The following is a 19,176-nucleotide window of genomic DNA, read 5'->3' as shown; positions in this document are numbered from 1 at the left end:
CTCAAAGTTCTGCAGGGTTTCCTCGATATAACTCTCAGAAAAAACACAACTCTCATTAAAGAATTACTAAAATTCCTTTCTTTACCTTATTTGAGATTTCTGTACCTAATAAACACTTCCTCCTTTTCATCACTTCTCATAAGGCTCAAAATCCACACTGTACAAAGCAGTGTATGATGTATTCAGGAAAGGTCTTATCCTGCCCAATATCCAACTGAATTACAACAGTCTTCTATGGCTATAAAAAAGAACTTAACTAATACCATACACCTAGCAGTTACTCTATGCTCAGAGCAGGTAAACAAGGAGAAATTTAAAAGGTAACAAACATACTGACAGTATCTTCCAAGTTGTATATAAGACAATAGCTTTCAAGTACCAATAATAAAATCTCCTACCTATCTCTGTCCTGGTGGGGCCAATCCCATTGTGAACTCTTAAGTAACTGGAATGACAGGAATCTGAGTCATCAATATCAAAATCGCCAAATTTGAGCTGAACTCGCTGCCCAGGCTTTACACGAATTTCCCATTCACAGACCGTGCTATTGGGAGAGGTCTGTGGGTAGTTTATCGAAGCAAGAGTTCCACTTTCAGGGCCCAGAACGGTGTGCCCACATCCATCACCTACAAAAGAACAAAAATAAATCAGACACGTGCATTCATCTTCAAAGCTTCACTGGTGTGTTAGTCATCCTGGGTTTTAGCACTGGTGACTTCTGCTGGGTTTTTAACCGTACTAATCATGTTGCAACAAAACTCCAAGGTAAGTCACATGTCGCTGAAACAGCAATTGTGAGAAAATACCATTCAACCAACGTTGCCTAATGTTTAAATTCTCATCACAGGTGACCAGAGAGCTGCTACAATTTCCTCAACAAGCTAAAAATTCATCCATAATGACTTAAAAGATTGCACAGACAGTACAGAAAGTGTCCCTGCTATTTCATGTTCCCTCAACACCTATGTACAAAAGAAAACAGGTTTTGAAAAGGAAGGAGAAACCCACCAATAAAACAGAAACACATGAGTTTTACTGTTGTTACTGTATTCACAACACGACCAGAAAGAACAGAAGTGGAAAGACAACAGACAGCAAATACTCTACTGAAAATAACTGCCAGGTCTGACCATCATCAAACTGCTAGTGCATCATTTTGTACCGTATCACAATTTTAATGCTGTAATTAATTCTTCCAGGTCCTCAGAGAACATGCTCAATTCTTCTGGATTTCTACAACAAATTCAATTGTAACTCCAACCTGGGGCCCTCTAGCTAACATTTGAGTATTAATTTTAAACAGCAGTAACAACACTAAAGACAACTTGTTAACAAATGGAAAAAATAACACAATCTGTGTATTCTAAAAATCGAATTACAAAGAACACAGTGAAAAAATCTATTTACTCATAGCTAGACATGAATTTCCCCCCAGTACATAGTACAATAAGTATAAGAATTTGTCTGTTGTTTTGGAAATAAGAATGTTCTTTATGTAATACCCACTATCACTGGCTCTTTATAAATTACTGTATCAAGATGAAACAAAGCATTCCTGAGCACGAGGACACATCCGGAACAATTAACACCTGCAACAACATAAGCCCCACGAAACAAGCCTCACAACATCTCTGATTTATTTGTGTTAGCGCTGGAGGCTAAAAAGCCTATTTATTGAATTTAGTCCCATGAAATGAGTAGGCCAGGAACAGCATTTAATTTTCACGATTTGACACCAGAAGGTCCAGAGATCTTCTGAAAGAGATCTGCAATCATGACCTTTCAGGATCTTGAACAAAGTAATGTAAGTAAAAATAGCAAAGACGAAAATCAGATTAGATATGCTGCTTAAAAAATATCTTTGACACCACTCCAAATACATTTATTATCTGTAGGTCCATTTTACCCTGCAAAATTCATGCCTGTGCATACAGTTCCTACCAAGTGCTTACAACAGATTTAACATTATGTCAAGATTTCACACTCCAGAAATTCACAACGATCAACATCATTTGTATTGACAGACGTTTGTTTTGACAGCTAAAATCGATAGTCTGGAAGTGTTTCATATCATACACTAATATGTGTAGTTCTTCTACTAAACATGAAAAGGTAAGCTAAGCTTTAGGGACAAAAATTGTACGCATATTTAAAAATGTTAACTAAATTTCAGAATTCTTAAATGTATTTCACGCAAGACTGAATGGAAAAGTAAGTAAAATGCACTGAAGTGACATGGGTAAAATAAACTGTGGTACTTAACTAGGTCTGACCAGTCTGTTTGCAAAAGCACTTAAATTCTATTTTCTTTATAATCTGAGCACATTGAAAGACAGCTGCACGTTCTAAACGCTAAAATGCTGCTGGTATATACAGAATCACAAACAGATGCAAACTGCAGCTTTTTTTCCTTGCTAACGGTCTTGAATCAAAATGATGCATCTTCTTTGGAAAAGGTAACTGGAATATCTGCTTTAGTAAAATCAAAAGTTCATTTGTAAAGCTGCTGTTTAGCCATGTTTTTCTTCATCCAATTTTAGCAATTCGCTTTAAAAGACTTTGTTCCATCCCATGACAAATACATTTCCATTGGGATGACGGCCGATGTATTACCTTCCTAAATTACTGTTGTTCCAATACATGAGACACAATTGTCCAATGTTACAAAGAGGAACCTTAAACCATACATTTTGTGTATCATTTTAATCCTTGTTTCTTTCCAAAGGCATGTTACAAACCTAAGTGAAAGATTTATCATTCCAAACCTGTATGGCCTTGTACACCTTTAAATGTCAGATTCCTTATTAGTCACAATATGCTTAACACTCAAGAAAAATACTGACTCCTTTGCTAGGAAACCAGCTTTTCGCAAACAAGTACTCACACACATTACAAAACACATGGAACTTATTATATTAACAACAATAAAACCAACAAATATATACTAGGTCTTCATTCATGGTGATAATTGTGGCTAGTATTTCAAAACTCTTTATACTGCAGACATATAAAATTAATTTTCAACAAAAGCTGCAGTTGGGTTTAGGTTATGTCCTAAATAAAAACAATGAGCCAGTTAACCAGTTCTGTGCTTTTCCTATCCTGTGACAACTGTTTACTCATTTACAGATTGAAAATATTATGCAGATACACTAATGCAGTGGCCTTTTTGAACGTGAAATCATAGCAGCTTTCACCTGTCTGGGCAGATACATTGTTCTGAGTGCATTTTAAGGAAAATAAAAATGCTTGCACGATCTAGATTACTCGATAGTTAATTATTTCTGATTTCAGGGGGCCTCTTATTGCAAATGCAGTAACCACACATGCTATTTCTTGCAACCAGGAATAATATCAATAATGCACATGATTACCTATCTGAACCCCCCCCCATACTTTCACATCTGAAGCCTATGCTGCTGGAAGTCAAAGACCAAGGAGAGCTTGGGTCTCTTCTTTGACCCAAAATACACTTAAACTGTAAATTTCTACAGTTAAAAGCAGAAAAGATCATGCCTAACACTCATTTAAACCATCCTCTTCACTAGTTTGTTATGTTACGGTAACACGTTAAACCTTTCTGGACTCAGCATAACCTTAATTTAGCTGTCTCGAGCATGAAACAACACCAGCACTGCGTTAGTATGATGAACAGGGCCCACCTTTCTGATCAGAAAAGCAAAAAACCTCCAAAAACACTTTCACACGTTTAAGCGATAAAATGCAAATAAAATATCATAGGTTTTAAGAAAAACATTGAGACTTTTCTTTTAAAGACACATCACTAAGAAATGTCAAATTTCCCCTTGTAGCTTGGAACAATCAGTCTTGTTTCCAGTGGCTAGATAGAAAAACTTTCTAATCTGTCTCACACAATTTAATGGAAATCAAATCTCCCTTTTGTTGCAGAATTTCTTGAAAACATGCGAGGAAAAACACTCCTCTAATCTATCCACATTCAAGAACTTGCGTCAAATCATTCTAGAAAGGAATGGAAAAGAAAAAAAAAAAAAAAGTTGTGCTGAACTTCATCTACAGCATCATCCTACCATAAAGCCAATTTTTAAAAGCAGCTCATTCTGACTGGACATTTTAGATGGCATTTTGTTCTGTGTTTCGCTTAGGTTAGTGATAGCAGCAGTGCCAGACACTTCATGTCTGAATAATTAATGATTACCACTGCATGTCTGGCCTGCAATATACAGTCTGTCAAGGGCAGTAGCATCATTCAGGAGCTATTTGGAAATTTCTTAAAAAAAAAAAAAAAAAAAAAATCGCGCTTCCAGTGAAACTTGCAGAACAATGAAACCTCATTTTATTTCATTGGTACTAGAAAAGGGTAGTTCTTAAGCCTCTCTGTGTAAGCGGTGCTTCATCATTTCTGCCAAAGTCATATAAATACCACCACCTATCAACCCCAGAGACACATATACACATCCCTTATGAGGAGTGCAATCTGCAATACTCAGCAATTTCTCCAAGAAAAAGAGGAAGTACAGTTCTTTGCACTACAGCCACAGGTATAGGAGCATTAGCTACTTCATTCATTTGCCAATCACTAATTAAGTGCCACAGAATCTTTTGCTTCTGTTAATCTGCATGCATGAGAGTGGAGTACCTGAGAACAAATAGAAGAGACAGATGTCAATTCCTAAATCAGTTATTCCTGAATGGGCTGACCACTTCTGTCGTCAGTACACAGCTGAACGAGTCTCTTGCTTTCTTTCAGCCCTCTCTGTCACACAACAGGCCTACTACTCTTTGCAGAAGCACCAGATGACTGGCATGTACACTTTACAACTGACATTTGCTGGGAAGTCTGTAGGTGTGCATTGAATTTCATGTGTCCTGGGGACCATGTTCACGGCAAACATGAATAAGCCTAGCTCTTCACCAACACGTGTTAGAAACACGGCGCCTCTTACGAAGCCAGTAAAGCAGACTGCTGTTGTCAGGAGAACCATTCATCTCTTCTGCAGGCGCCTTCGAATGCAGTCTAGATGAATTATCCTGACGGATTACATATGAGCCCCAGGCTATGGCACATTGATGTCTCATGCAATCATGCAGATGATTTAAAACAATTTCTCATACCCAAGTTCTTTACATTGAAGACCTTGAACCAACACAAACATACCAAAATGCACCGGATAAGAAAGAAATGTGAAATTTAATAAAATGAGAGGATACTGCACATGCAGGAGTGGGTGCTAAGTACTCTATTAATACCCACGAAAGAGATTAATTATTCTTTATAGTTGTTGAAGTCAATTAATCAGAACTTATTCCCCCTGAGACTGGCTGCTGTTAGTGACTGCTAATCTTGTTCTCACTACCAAAACATGTTAAAAATTCATCTTTAAGACGAGAGAACGCTTTTGCATTCCTTACTTGGAGAAGAGAGAATGACAAAATAAAGACATCAGACAGTTTAAGATTACAGTCTATAAGGCATAACTGATGCATATCAAAACACTGATCTCAATTTTAACACATGGCACTGTCTTTTGAACAGACTCAATTTAACCAGTGGGTTTCCTGAGAAGTTTTACATACATAAGCTATGATTTTCTGTAAGTTTGTGACTACCTACAGGATGTCATTAAATCTTTCTTAACTAAGCAATGGTAGAACCAAATCTATTAGAGTTAGATAAGTAAAAAGACATTTTAAAGCTGTCTTGGTTTCAGCAGGGATAGAGTTAATTTTCTTCCTAGAAGCTGGCACAGTGCTGTGGTTTGGATTTAGGGTGAGAATAATGTTGATAACACACTGATGTTTTAGTTGTTGCCAAGCAGTCAAGGACTTTTCAGCTTCTCATACTGGCCAGCCAACAAGAAGGTGGGGGGCAGGAGGGGACACAGCCAGGACATCTGACCCAAACTGGACAAAGGGATATTCCATACCATGCGATGTCGTGCTCAGTATATAACAGGGGGTTGACCAGGAGGCGGGGCAGCTCGGGAACTAGCACAGCATCAGCTTTGGGTGGTGAGAAATTGTGCTGTTCATCACTTGTTTTGTATATTCTATTATTATTATCTTCCTTTTCTGTCCTCTTAAACTGTCTTTATCTTAACCCACAAGTCTTGCCTTTTTTTTTCCCCAGTTCTCTCCTTTGTCCCACTGGGAGGGGCTGAGGATGTGAGCGAACGGCTATGTGGTTGCTTTAGCTGCTAGCTGTGTTAAACCACGACAAAAGCATTCATTTTAACTCCAAACACACAACTCACTGTGATTCAATGCACTACTGTGATTTCTCCTCTTCTGTTTAGCTCCTGTGCTCTGCATTTCCCTGCTCTTTATCAGTGCACCACTAAAAGACACTGCATCTACTTTTTGCTTTTCTCAGTGTGGGCAAGAAAGTTTACACAACAAACAAAATAGTTCCATGAATAAGATACACTGAGGAATTAAAACCACAGGGACATCAAATTCTAAAGAGTTTTTTCAGGTATTTTCAAATGCCCTTATTTGTGTCCTCCAAACTTATTGCTGATTCCACCAAAATCGAAAGAACTACGTTATTCAGGAAGGAATCTGCTCCTCTGTCAGAATGAATTTTCTGAACAAGCCAACAAGCACACAGTCCACATTCATCTTTATGCCATTTGCCTCAGTAACACACTGGCTCGAGCATTTCATCCCATTACAGATGTTTCACAACATAAAATACCCCACACTTCCACAATGAGGCCATAGCTCAATAAACACTTGAAGGCACTTTAAATCAACGTAGCCACAGACAAAAGCAAGCCTTGTCTGCCTCTTGCTTTTGGCCACTCGTTCTCACACCCTGCCTGGTGCTGGAGGTAAACACTTCCACAGCCACATGGTAAACCAGACCAGGGACTTGAGATAAAAATAGCTGTTAGTTTTCACCCAGAGCAATTCCCTGATTTATTTCAGCATGCACATGCAGCAGTGCCTTCCCTGACAGAGGGACAGGACAGTGTGAGGGTGGGGAAAACCAGCACTGCCAGCCTGCGTTTACATTTTAAACAACTTTGAACCCCAACCAGAAACCATCCGTCCCCTGGGAAGACCAGTCACACAGGAGCAGCACACTGGCTTCAGGAGCGGAGCTGGCTGAAGAAGAACCAGTGCCCCTACCCATTCCCACAGCACAGGTTAGATTTCAGCCAACTCACCTCTCTGAGGCAGCTCATTGTACAACTGCCAGTGGTAGGGCAAGGAAAGGAGGGCTTTGGATCGACTTACTTGCTGTGAGACACCCTTAGAAGGGCAATGCAATTACGGGTTGAGGTTTAACGGAGATAGGAACAGGGACAAAAGGTAAAGCACAATAAGCATTTTGCCTTTCAAAATGCTGGCAGCTCGGGGTGTGTATGTGGGGGGATGGGGGTGGGAGACAGAGGCTGATTCTTGCTTTTATAGCAGAAGTACAAAATTTAAGATGCCATTACAACAAAATTTTACTGTTTTCATTTACAACGCCAGCCACATGCTGGGCTAGTGATAATTAGCACCTATGATTTTCATCTGTAAACATAGCTTTTCAATCACCATCTTTGGAAATGCAGTCTTAGCTTTCAGCCACTGAATTCTACACAACATAGTAACACTTAGCCTTGCTAAATTTAATATCCAAAATATGGTAATTTTTAAAAACAAATTACCTCAAATTATTACATCGTCAGAGCAGGTAAGACATTGGCTTCCTCTGCTATCATGTACTAACCAAACTGACTACTTCAAAAGAACAGAAAAGAAAGACCAGCTGTAAAAGACTGTGTTGCACAGCATTTGCTTAGCGATGTCAGGGAAATGATGTGAGTAAATCCCCAGGGACAGCTATGACTTGCTTAAACAGTATGCAGGCAAAAGCCGCCTGCAAACACAGGCGAGCCATGATGAAAAGTGATTTACATGAGGACTCTGTAAGAGGGCTCTGCGTTCAATGCTACATAATGCAGAAGCCCTCCTGATCTGCTGCCCATGCTGAATCACAGTGACAGCTCATGTTGTATGTTGTCTTTTGTCTGACACACGCAGCTTGCCCGCTTCCCAAGACATATCATTTACTTAGCAATCTGCACCAACGCTTTCACAAAAATAAACACTGTTGTGCTTCGGTGCTCTAAGTGCTATGCAGCAGAAACACAGCTGATGAAGGAAATGAAAAATAACACACAGATGGTCACACAAAACTCTGAGAATAAGCAGTAGTCATAGTCAGAATAGGCTTCAAACCTCTTGTAAATCTTCAAAGTCCTCACCACACCAGGACCAAATGAAATTTCACAAGTCTTACATATGTCAACAAAGAAGCAAAAATTTCTCCAATCATACCAGTAATTCACATGCTAAATTAACACTACAGTCATCTTTTTTCTCTCTTTCATTATCAGTTCATAAATGAGACCGCACAGCCTACACCATAGATCCATGGTGGCATACACTGATCTAAAACCAGCCACTGCGGTACCATCTTGCCTTTTATAAGAGCTGCAGCTTCCCACCCTGCCCACAGCCGTTGCTTATCATACCCTTGTTGACCTGTGCGGCAGTTTTATACCGAGGTTACCACACTATCTGCCTTTTACGGAGTAAAGGCACGGGTACGGGTCAACAGGGGTCTAACAATCACTGGAGCCTGCACAACGGAGAGGATCCAAGGTAGGGGCTGGGAGGAGAGGCTGAGACAGCAGCAGCCAGTGGTAAAAATCGTGTTTGGCTACCATGGAATCAACGGAAGCCAAAAGGAAGGAAGCCATGGTTTGGGTACCTGAACAAAGAACAGTGGGGCATCCAGATGCTCTCAAACAGAAAACCTCAAATATTTGCACCCTGTAGCTGCACCAAGAACAGTGACTTCAAATAGCAGTTTCTAACCCGCTTTAAAGTTTGTCGTCCAACTGACGAAAGAGTAACACCCCACATCACTCCACTGCTATTTCCTTCTGCCTGTGTAGGTGACATACAACATCATCTTAACTTCTGACACTCATTTTCAACTCTAATTTCAAAAAATATGACAGGGACTGTCTATGACCGTTTGGGTTTTTCCCTTTGTGAACAATGCGACTTCATTCCAGTGTCATAAAATAAAATACACAATCTGTTCTAAAAGGTAATTAATTCCTAATTTTGCCTTGTAGATGTTCCCTTAAAAGGAAGATATTTTCACACTTGTGACCCTGTAATGAATACAACCAATAAAAAAAAAATTAAGTACTACTGAATAATAAGATTATTAACTAGAAAAATGACAGTAAATTTGCACACCTGAGTCACTGTTTTTAAAGCACCAAAATTACCATAAAAGTATAGCAAGAGCATGTAGGAAGTCAGTAGTGTGTGAAGCTCCAGTAAAAACTATCTCTGAACTTTAAACTTGCCCATCAGCTTTGCTGTAACTTCTTCACAGCAAGAAGGATGCCCTGTGTTATAGAACTGGAGACCTTGAAAATAGCTCTTTAAAAATGAAGAGATAAAGTAATGAAAAAGCTTTATTTGATGTTTTTAAATACACTTGAGGAAAAAAAAACACAAACAAACTGATCACCACTGGACTTGATATGTAAATGTTCAAAAGCATTAAATTTGCTCCTTCCACCCTTGTGATACTGAGACGTATTTTGATACCTTTATACAAGAGCATAAAAATAGAAATTAACAGATAGTGTGGTTCAGGACTTCCTGGTTTCACAAAACTCAAGGATTTTTAAAAGAAAAATTAAGCTTCTGTGGCTTCTTTCCACCACGCTGAACAAGGCAAGATGTTTTTCCCAAAATCTTAACCACTGCAGAGCAAAGTTAAAATGACCAGATATGGATTTAACTGGCTGCAGTCCTGCTAAAGATGCAACAGCTGCCAACTATGAAAACCTTTGTGGACTTGCTGGCAAACACAAGTGCACGACATACTCCAAATATATGCTAGATCACTGCAGTAAACTATCCTTCCAGAGTCAAAATCTCCTAACACTGAGAAGTAACCAAGCAAAATTGCACCACAATAATTCGCATTCTGTTTCCATTGCTTTCCTAATTCATCTTTCCACTTAAGCTACTGAGGATCTTTCACCTGTCTCATTCCTGTGGGATTTCTCTATTCAAAACACATTTACACCCAAGCAGCTATACAAGTTATCTTGCCAAGTCTAATTAATATGCCACTTCAGTTTCACCTCAATATAAAACTAAAAGTGCAAAATTAGGATGCATAAAAAGACAACTGTGACAAAACTGCTAAACAGTTCAGTGTTTCTATTCCCACTCCTCCAATATCTGAAGCGGCAACTGGGCACTGAAACAACTACCACTTCTACTCAGCAATTAAGAGACCTGAAAAGATTTCCTCTTTACAGTTAAGCACCATTTGAGGTCTTAGGATTGCCCAATTTAAGTCTAGGAAACCCAGAAATGGATCACTGAATATGTGGAGAAAATTACATTTAGGGACTAAATAAATAATCAACCTTTTGCAAATCTGGAATAATTTTACAAAATATTTACATGCTTTGTTGAAATGCCAGACTAAGATCAAGTATCGGTGTAATATGACTGATAGCATCACTCTGAGAAGCTTTTACACCATCATCTTTTTTGAAACTGGGGCAGAAAAGTTATCTGCTCACAGCCATTTACAGAAGCATACAAAGCTTTTCAAGTTCCCTGTTCCACCACTAACAATATTTCTCAAGGATGTATTAAATGGTTATCTCCCACAGCTCTTGAAGTAAAGAATGGAGAAAATGAGCATATTGTTTAAAGAAACAGTTCTATCAGAAGAAGCACTGTGGGGGAGAAAAGTTAAAAAAGGGAATCCATGTGGCCACATGAACAATGCATCAAATTTCAACAAGGCTGATGATCCGAAGATCAGTAGCTGGCAGGATTATTGTTCCTATGGATACTATTCCAATGTCAGATAACAAAACCTCTTCCTTGAACTAAAAGTAAATTTGGAAAGAACCTCAAAAATCTGGGAGGAAGGTTTACAGGGGGGATTAACAAGGGAAGTTATAAAGTGGGAAAGGGAGTGTTTCATAAAGCATACAGATGATCCGAACATTGGTTTTGTTTTCATTTTTCAGTATGTAAATGATGCATAATCTCTGGATTATGGTTAATAAGGTAGTCTTCTGTGATTTTGCTGGAACTGAATTGAATTTTCACATCATAAAGAATGTACGAATGTTAAAGTATTATAAATTTATTTAAAACTTTTACTGAACAATGAAAAATGTTAACAAAACCAAAGATATCCACATAGAACAGAAAAAAATACAAAAATATCTGATTTTCCTTTTTTTTTTTTTAATACTACAATTAACAAAACTGATGTAAAATAGCCTTGCTAATGAAAGACAAACTTTGGAATAAAGAAAGGACTGGATAAGTATTTCTGAAAAAAACCAAAAACCCAAAACACACACACACAAAACCAAAAAACCTCCAGACTTTACCTCTCAAAAACAAAAGTGTCAACTCTTTGGAAAAAAAGTGTTTGAACCTCTCTGATCCTAATTTATAGGTCATTTCAGAGAAAGATGGATTCACAGTATTGAAAACCAGAAGGGGTCTTTTCAGTATGATTTCTTATATACAACTACTTACAGTTGGCTTGTCACAATTCTAACCAAAGGGAAATTAGGATGTTGCATTAAACTTAACTTCCCGTAAAGTTTTCAGACTTGAATTAAAGGTATCTTCTGAGAGAGGATTTTCAACTAGTTCTAAATCTAGCATGCTTTAAACACTTGGAGAGGAAAACAAACAAAAACCACCACCCCACCAAACCAACTGTTTCTAAGATATTCTTAAAAACTACATCTACTGTGCCTAGCAAGATCATGGAGCAGATCCTCCTGGAAACTATGCTCAGGCACATGGAAGATAAGGAGGTGACTGGTGACAGCCAACATGGCTTCACTAAGGGCAAATCATGCATGATTAATTTGGTGGCCTTCTACAAAGGGGTTACAGTGTTGCTGGATAAGTGAAGACAACTGACATCATCTACCTGGACTTGTGCAAAGCATTTGACACTGTCCTGCCTTGTCTCTAAATTGGAGAGACAGGCACTTGACAGCGGATAAGGAATTGGCTGGATGGTCACACTCAAAGAGTTGTGATCAACGGCTCGACGTCCAACTGGAGACCAGTGACGAGTAGCATTCCTCAGGCATCAGTATTGGGACCGGCACTGTTTTACATCCTTGTCAGCAACATGGACAATGAGATCGAGTGCACCCTCAGCAAGTTTACCGACGACACCAGGCTGTGTCGTACAGTCGACACACTGAAGGGAAGGGATGCCATCCAGAGGGACCTTGACAGGCTGGAGAGGTGGGCCCGTGCGAACCTCATGAAGTTCAGCAACGCCAAGTGCAAGGTCCTGCACGTGGGTCGGCACAATCCCAAGCACAACTATAGGCTGGGCGGGGAATGGATAGAAAGCAGCCCTGAGGAGAAGAAAGACTTGGGGGTGTTGGTTGATGAAAAGCTCAACATGACCCAGCAATGTGTGTGTGCAGCCCAGAAAGCCAACTGTATCCTGGGCTGCATCAAAAGAAGCGTGACCAGCAGGTCAAGGGAGGTGATCCTGCCCCTCTACTCCGCTCTTGTGAGACCTCACCTGGAGTACTGCGTCCAGCCCTGGGGGCCCCAGTACAGGAGAGACATGGAGCTGTTGGAGCGAGTCCAGAGGAGGGCCACGAAGCTGATCAGAGGGCTGGAGCACCTCTCCTATGAGGACAGGCTGAGAGAGTTGGGATTGTTCAGCCTGGAGAAGAGAAGGCTCCAGGGAGACCTTATAGCAGCCTTCCAGTACCTGAAGGGGGCCTACAAGAAAGCTGGAGAGGGACTGTTTACAAGGGCATGTAGTGATAGGACAAGGGGTAACAGCCTTAAGCTGAAAGAGGGTAGATTTAGATTAGATATTAGGAAGAAATTCTTTACAATGAGGGTGGTGAGGCACTGGAACAGGTTGCCCAGAGAGGTTGTAGATGCCCCCTCCCTGGAGGTGTTCAAGGCCAGGTTGGATGGGGCTTTGGGCAACGTGGTCTAGTGGCAGGGGGGTTGGAACTAGATGATCTTTAAGGTCCCTTCCAACCCAAACCATTCTATGAATTCCTTATTATTCAATACTACTATTGCCAAGAATGACACAACTAAGTTCATAAACTTTATTCTGCTTACACAAAAACATTTACTAATGCAACAGCTATGTATGCTATCGTAGCAATGGTGCAGAACTGGAACTCTACTAATTGTGTTACCCTTCAAAATCAAAATGCACAGAATTTCTATCAATAGGACAGAAGTTTATGCAAAGACTTGAAACTTAGTACTTTCAGTAAGATACTAAGAACAGAGGTTCTTAAGATCAGCAGTCAAATAACTGTAAGAAAATAATGACTACCTGAGTCAAAGTTCCGAACACTGATTGTACACAGACCAGTGGACAGGCTAAAACATCCTCTTCATGCTAGCAAAAATTAAAAGCAAACTGATTGAAATAACTGAGATACGAGTAGCTAAACAGGTATGAACTATCTGCCTTAAATTCTTTTTTTTAAGAGTTTAGCATCCATAAAGAAATGTAATCCTTTTACAGGTCTTCAGCAAGTGAAACTAAGCGGTCATGCAGGTAAACAGAAGAAATTATATGCCCAAAAAGGAACAGCACAGGTTAAATGTTTCTTAGTCAAGGGTCAGGATTTGTCAAAAACTAGACAAAGAATTCTTCAAACAAAAGCCATTTTCAAAATCAATGCTATTCTGTGGTCCAAATCACTATCACATTTTCAAGTATAATTTTTAATTCAAATAACATAAAAAGTGTTTAAATATAAAGCAACAAGCTCAAACAGAACATGAATAGCACAGCTCAAGCTGTTTGCCTAATGGAAGGCAAAGCATGAAGCTTTGCAAAATCTGGTATTTCACAGTCTTACCATATTAATGAACAGGCTTCACAGAAAATAACCCACCACTTTGTATAAAAAACAGCAAGATGTTTTTTAATGCAAGTTGTTACATAGCCTTTTACAATTATATTACTACTACTCCCGCTCCCCACCCATCCTAACCTCAGTTTAGTAACAAATCCAGTGTTTATGCTTGGACAATGGTTTCTACTATACCATTATTTTTTAAAAAGGACCATAGACGTTCCATAATATTTGATTAAAGAAATTAATCTAAAAGGAACTCTAATCAGAAAATGCAGGAGGAGAGGGAAATCCTTTGACTACAAAACAAATTCCAGGTAATCCTAACTGCTTCCCCAAAGCACAGGGTGAAGCTACAGAAGTGAAGGTGACATGCAATAGCTTATTTAAAAACTTTTCAACATACGGATAAAATAACAAATACAGAAATATTTGCCAATACGTCGAGCAGCAATTCCAACAAGGATTGCATCTGTACTGATGATTATCTAAGCTATCAAAGCTGATGCATTCAAGGCAGCACTTAACTAGCTGATGACTGAAACTATACAGAACAGTGATCACATTAAAAACCTAATGCATCATTTCCCAGAGTATAAAACAGGTGGCTGAATTGCAGAAAAGATGACAAATTATTTTTCTCTTATGTGAATAACATAAGAAAACAATGCTCCAGATCTTGAAAGATGAACATCTCTGTTCAGTAGCAGAAAAATAATTTTCCTAAAGACTGTACTAAGATGCTAGAAGGTCACTGACTTGAGATACACACAGTGACAGCACACGAGCTTCTGAAAGAACATTTACATTACCTTTGTAACACTAGGTCAGATACTTGACTTTTATAGCCATGTACACACATACACCTCTATATAAACCCAATGTGCACTGTACTGGTTAAATCCAAAGCAAAATGCAATACATTCTGAGATCCAGTATGAGAACTCTTAAGAGTGTTTACACAAAATGGTGGTTCCTGCTTTCTTCAGAGGAGTGGACTAGGCTAGCACGACCTCAACAGGCTCCCAAAGACAAGCTGGGCTGAACAGAACCAGTACTGTGAAGCAACCTCCCAGAAAAGATGGCTCTGCAGGACACATTGATGCACCTTCTGCCCACCAGACCCGCTTAACCACTTCAAATAAGGCTCAGTAACTGAAGGAGGAAAAATAACTTTGCTGAGATACTTGTTTTTAAAAGCAAAGACTATTCACCACTTTTAGGTCTATACTTCCAACATCAGCTCACTTTCCCCCAGGAAAGGCATTCCTCCACACAATTCTGAAGAGCACTGCTCCTCCTCCTCACTACATCTGTCTTCAAGGCGCAGTGCTGGGAAGTGACAACAAGCACCAGAAAACCTAAGTCAGACGTGTCAGCTAAGCCTGGCAGAACTTTAAGCCCCGGTCTCAAAAAATTCTTCTGTACTTCTCATCACAAGGATGAAGGGGATTTGCCTCAGCACTCCTGCCTACATGGTACCAAACCCCGAATCCTCAAAAGTCTATATTCTGCACAACTGCATCTTCAAAACACTCTGCATTCTTAAGTAAAACTGTCCTATTAGCAAAACCAAATAGTTCAATAGAGCACTACCCTCCCCATCAGAAAAGACTTATTCTAGTGTTACTTTGAGGAATAATAAATCTCTCATCCAAAGCACTGGAGGTCTTTTTAATCAAAATAATTCCTTATGGGTTTGGCTGTGATTCTCTTCCTCCCAGATGAACCTAGCCAAGGACAATGGATACAAAGGGCAATGAGACACCACCCAATCTAACTTAGTAAGAGTAGAAAATGGCACTTGTGTGAAGGGCAACACATGACAATTGCTCGTATGGCAGACGGTTTTGTGGTAGCACTTTATATTTACATGCCAGGAGCTCTTTGCAGCAGGAAGAAGACCCCTGCAATGGTCTACCTTGGCGGCTGGAACTCTTGTCAGTCCCTTGTTCCAGAAAGAAATCATCTCTTCCAGGACATCTACAGCCTCTCTCCCTCTCTCTTGCCCAGCTGATGGATATGTAGCTACAGCCACCTTCTCTGCTTCCTTCTCCCCAAATCATGCCACCTGACTTCCAAATCTATAGTTGGAGAACACTGTTAGATCCTTTCGGGCTTCAAGTTCACAAGTGGGAGATTATCTTAGTGACCAACAGGGACAGACAGTTATTTTGAAGTCTGAAACAAAGTTTAAGGAAATGAAATTCACAAAAATCACACAGCTAGTTCTAGTCTTCCCACCTGTCCCAGGAACTTCTGAACTCGGCATACTGCAAGCCAAAACGCAGTACTTCAGTAACAAAGGCACCAAGACACCCCTGTACGGTAGAGTAAGTGGCCAGGAAGTCGCAACAGTCGCTTGTTTCAGCCACCAACATCTGAATGGCCACGAGCTAGTTCAGGTACTACAGAAAGGCAGAGGTTTGGCTGCTGGCTCAGCATGTGCCTAATTCTGAACTGGCTGCAGTCAAAGACACCATTGTCTACTGCGTTGCCAGATGAACAAGCAGAGGGGAGACCAGGAGCACTGTGGAGAGAAGGGGAGGGCACAGAAAGGAACTGAACAGGGAACATACAACGGATTCAGGAATACTGCCGTTCAATCACAAAACACAAGGCCATGGAAAACTGTTCCATTAGGCTCAATGTACACAGAGCCATTAGTTCTTTCACTTAGCTTTTCAGATCATGGTAAGACAGCACCATACATTCAAAAATTATTTTTCTCTGCCACACTGAGGCAAACATTTTTAAGCTACAGTGATGAATTACTTTCTGGTACTTTCTTCAACGAGGTTTGAGTATATAACAACATCCTTATGGGTTGGCATTTGTTTAGAACTAAATGTGGGAATCACATTCAAAAACAAGCATCCAGAGTTAATTTTTAAAGAAAAGGTTGCAAACAAGTCTGCTTCAAATAACTTGGGAATCAACTTCAGAATCTAAAGTTTATTTTTAACTTAAGGCTTTATTCCAGTTTTACATGCAAATCAGTATCCACTAGGAATCCCAACAGATGGCTACCAAACTACATGTGTAGTAACAAAGTTCTTGCTCCACAGACCCTACAATCTTCATACCTTCAGAATTAACAGACATTACTCAACTTCTACTACGATGAAAGCTAAGCAACCATTTCTCTCTTAGCTGTGTTTTTCTAAATCCAAAAAAAGGTTAAACTTAACTAATGAATAGGCCATACTGAATTTAAGTCAATAGCTGAACATCTGTTAAGAGCACTGTTTCTCAAAACGCAGTCCACAAAGAGCAGGAAGCTTACACGCGCTGGCTTGCTTTCATTCACACTCGCTTAATTATGTGAAAAACAAATAAAACACTAAGTATTTTCAAATATCAATTTCCTTGTGACCAGGAGCTAGAGTCCCTACAGCATTGTTTCAAAATCACAAGAGCTGACCTGCACGGCCATTGGCTGGACAGTCCCCAATGCACAAGACTCTACGAAACCCAGCATGGGGTACTTTTTTGTTTAGTCTTTTTCAGTGTTTCTGAAGGTGTTCAGCCTCCTACAAAATGCTCGTATTTTCCAAGACAATGAGATGCTCAAGTTCAAGACCTTGACCAAAGAATGTTGAATTATATACACTGAATGATTCTCAATATGACAGATGGCAAAAAAATCCCACTCAAATCCTAAAAATTAATACAGCGGGCTACTAAGTGAAAAACATATTCACCACAGCAGTACCTGCACTTTTGCATTCCTCAGTTTGCAGCTATCTGGGAGGAGAAGGAGAACATTTGACCCAGTATTCAAAACAAGTTTCACACTGACCAAAACCATATTGTTAAATCAGTTTTTTAAATCAGTTCATACTAGGGAGGTGCTCTACAGAAAAGCATGTGAGAAATGAAAACACTGTATCTTCAGAACAAGATTTAAATACCATGTAGTATGTGAGGCTTAGAGCTGAACAGTGGAAAAGAAAATTAATAGTTGCTTATTAACAGAGGATCAGCCTCCCTAACGTAACGAATGAGGCTAGGTTCCTACATAGTATCACTTACTGTACTTTTATAAAAGAGCTTAAAAGCAACTTTAACTGTGGAATGTCCTAAGCCTTGGCTACTTTCATTGGCAATCAACATATTCTCTTAGAAGCCTGTGCATATATTTAATACACTAATTTAGTAACAGCTTTGTGCAGATCCTTCATGAGCAAGACAGCAGTTTCATTTCTGTATGGGACTCCCTACCCAAATTAGAACTATGCCAGCATTTAAAGATACAGGATACGGGTTCCCCAACCTTCTCTGGAATGAGATAAATGAAAATATTTTGGCAAGGAAACAGTCGTTTACAAGCAGAACTTTTTCTTAGAAGCTCCAACAGTTTCTCATACTGAGGAGCATTGTATTCAAAAACATCAGAGAGCCTAACCTTAAAACAATCTCTGCTTTTTGTTACCAAATAAAATGAAGCTTGTCAATAAAGAGGTTCCCCTCCTGCTCAAAAGCGAGATTTCTGTGCAAACCTTAAGCACTAACTAGAGGGACACTGTCAACTGAAGTTCTGGGTAGCAGCTCTTCAGCGGTTTCTCAGAGTACAGAAAGATAAAGTGAACAGCATACCTAAAAGCCTGCTGTACATGTAGTCTGGCTTCTTCCTGCATGGTCCCTCCCCCTTTAGCAGCACACTTCTGACCACTCACTGAGCCAATTCAACTCAGTAATTTGGAGGAAAATTATGACTTTCACCCCCACACACCCTCCCACAGTTATTTCGGTTTTCTCTGAGAATAACAAACTCAGTCTGCTCACCAAAAGGTCAGAAAAGTGTCAGGTCAGCACAAGTATTCGGAGTGTAATGCTCCTACAGCATGAACTAACACCTTGCTGGTGCCTGACTCACCCAGCAGCAGCCTTCAAAAGACTAAATGCTAAAATTGCCCCATTTCCTCTCAAAAGCAAATGGGTCTTCTCCTCCTCCATTATAAATAAATTTAAAATGAAAAATAAAAAATAAATAAAAAAATAAAATCAGGTATGCCAGATGCTTTTTAGTGTTAGCTTCGTATGTGTATAGGAACATACTTAAAAAAAATTAAATGCAATTAGCTGGAAATAAGATGAAAATGTAAGTCAATGTGACTAGTTTGCTCTATGGACACATCTCTGACCTTCTTCCATTCAAAAAATTAATTAAAATCTATGCTTAACAGTACAGTGCCTATCTTATCATCATGTTCCAGTATATAAAGGTGACTACAAACAAGACGGAGAT

General features: G+C 39.5%; 1 protein-coding gene across 3 annotated transcripts in view; it reads right to left on the bottom strand.

The window, feature by feature from the left end:
* DCBLD2 (discoidin, CUB and LCCL domain containing 2) overlaps positions 1-19,176 on the bottom strand; it is a 65,717-nt gene that overhangs the window by 31,936 nt on the left and 14,605 nt on the right. For 2 of the 3 annotated variants that reach the window (XM_075766455.1, XM_075766448.1), the window contains exon 2: positions 399-626. In XM_075766455.1, the coding sequence (XP_075622570.1) occupies positions 399-626 (228 nt within the window). Of the gene's footprint in view, positions 1-398; positions 627-18,524; positions 18,559-19,176 lie in introns of those variants that run through there. The other variant, XM_075766461.1, reaches the window with a different exon arrangement.

The sequence above is a fragment of the Balearica regulorum genome, chromosome 1, assembly GCF_011004875.1.
Source record: "Balearica regulorum gibbericeps isolate bBalReg1 chromosome 1, bBalReg1.pri, whole genome shotgun sequence".
In the NCBI taxonomy this organism is placed as follows: domain Eukaryota; kingdom Metazoa; phylum Chordata; class Aves; order Gruiformes; family Gruidae; genus Balearica; species Balearica regulorum.
This window is presented reverse-complemented; position numbering and strand designations above follow the sequence as displayed.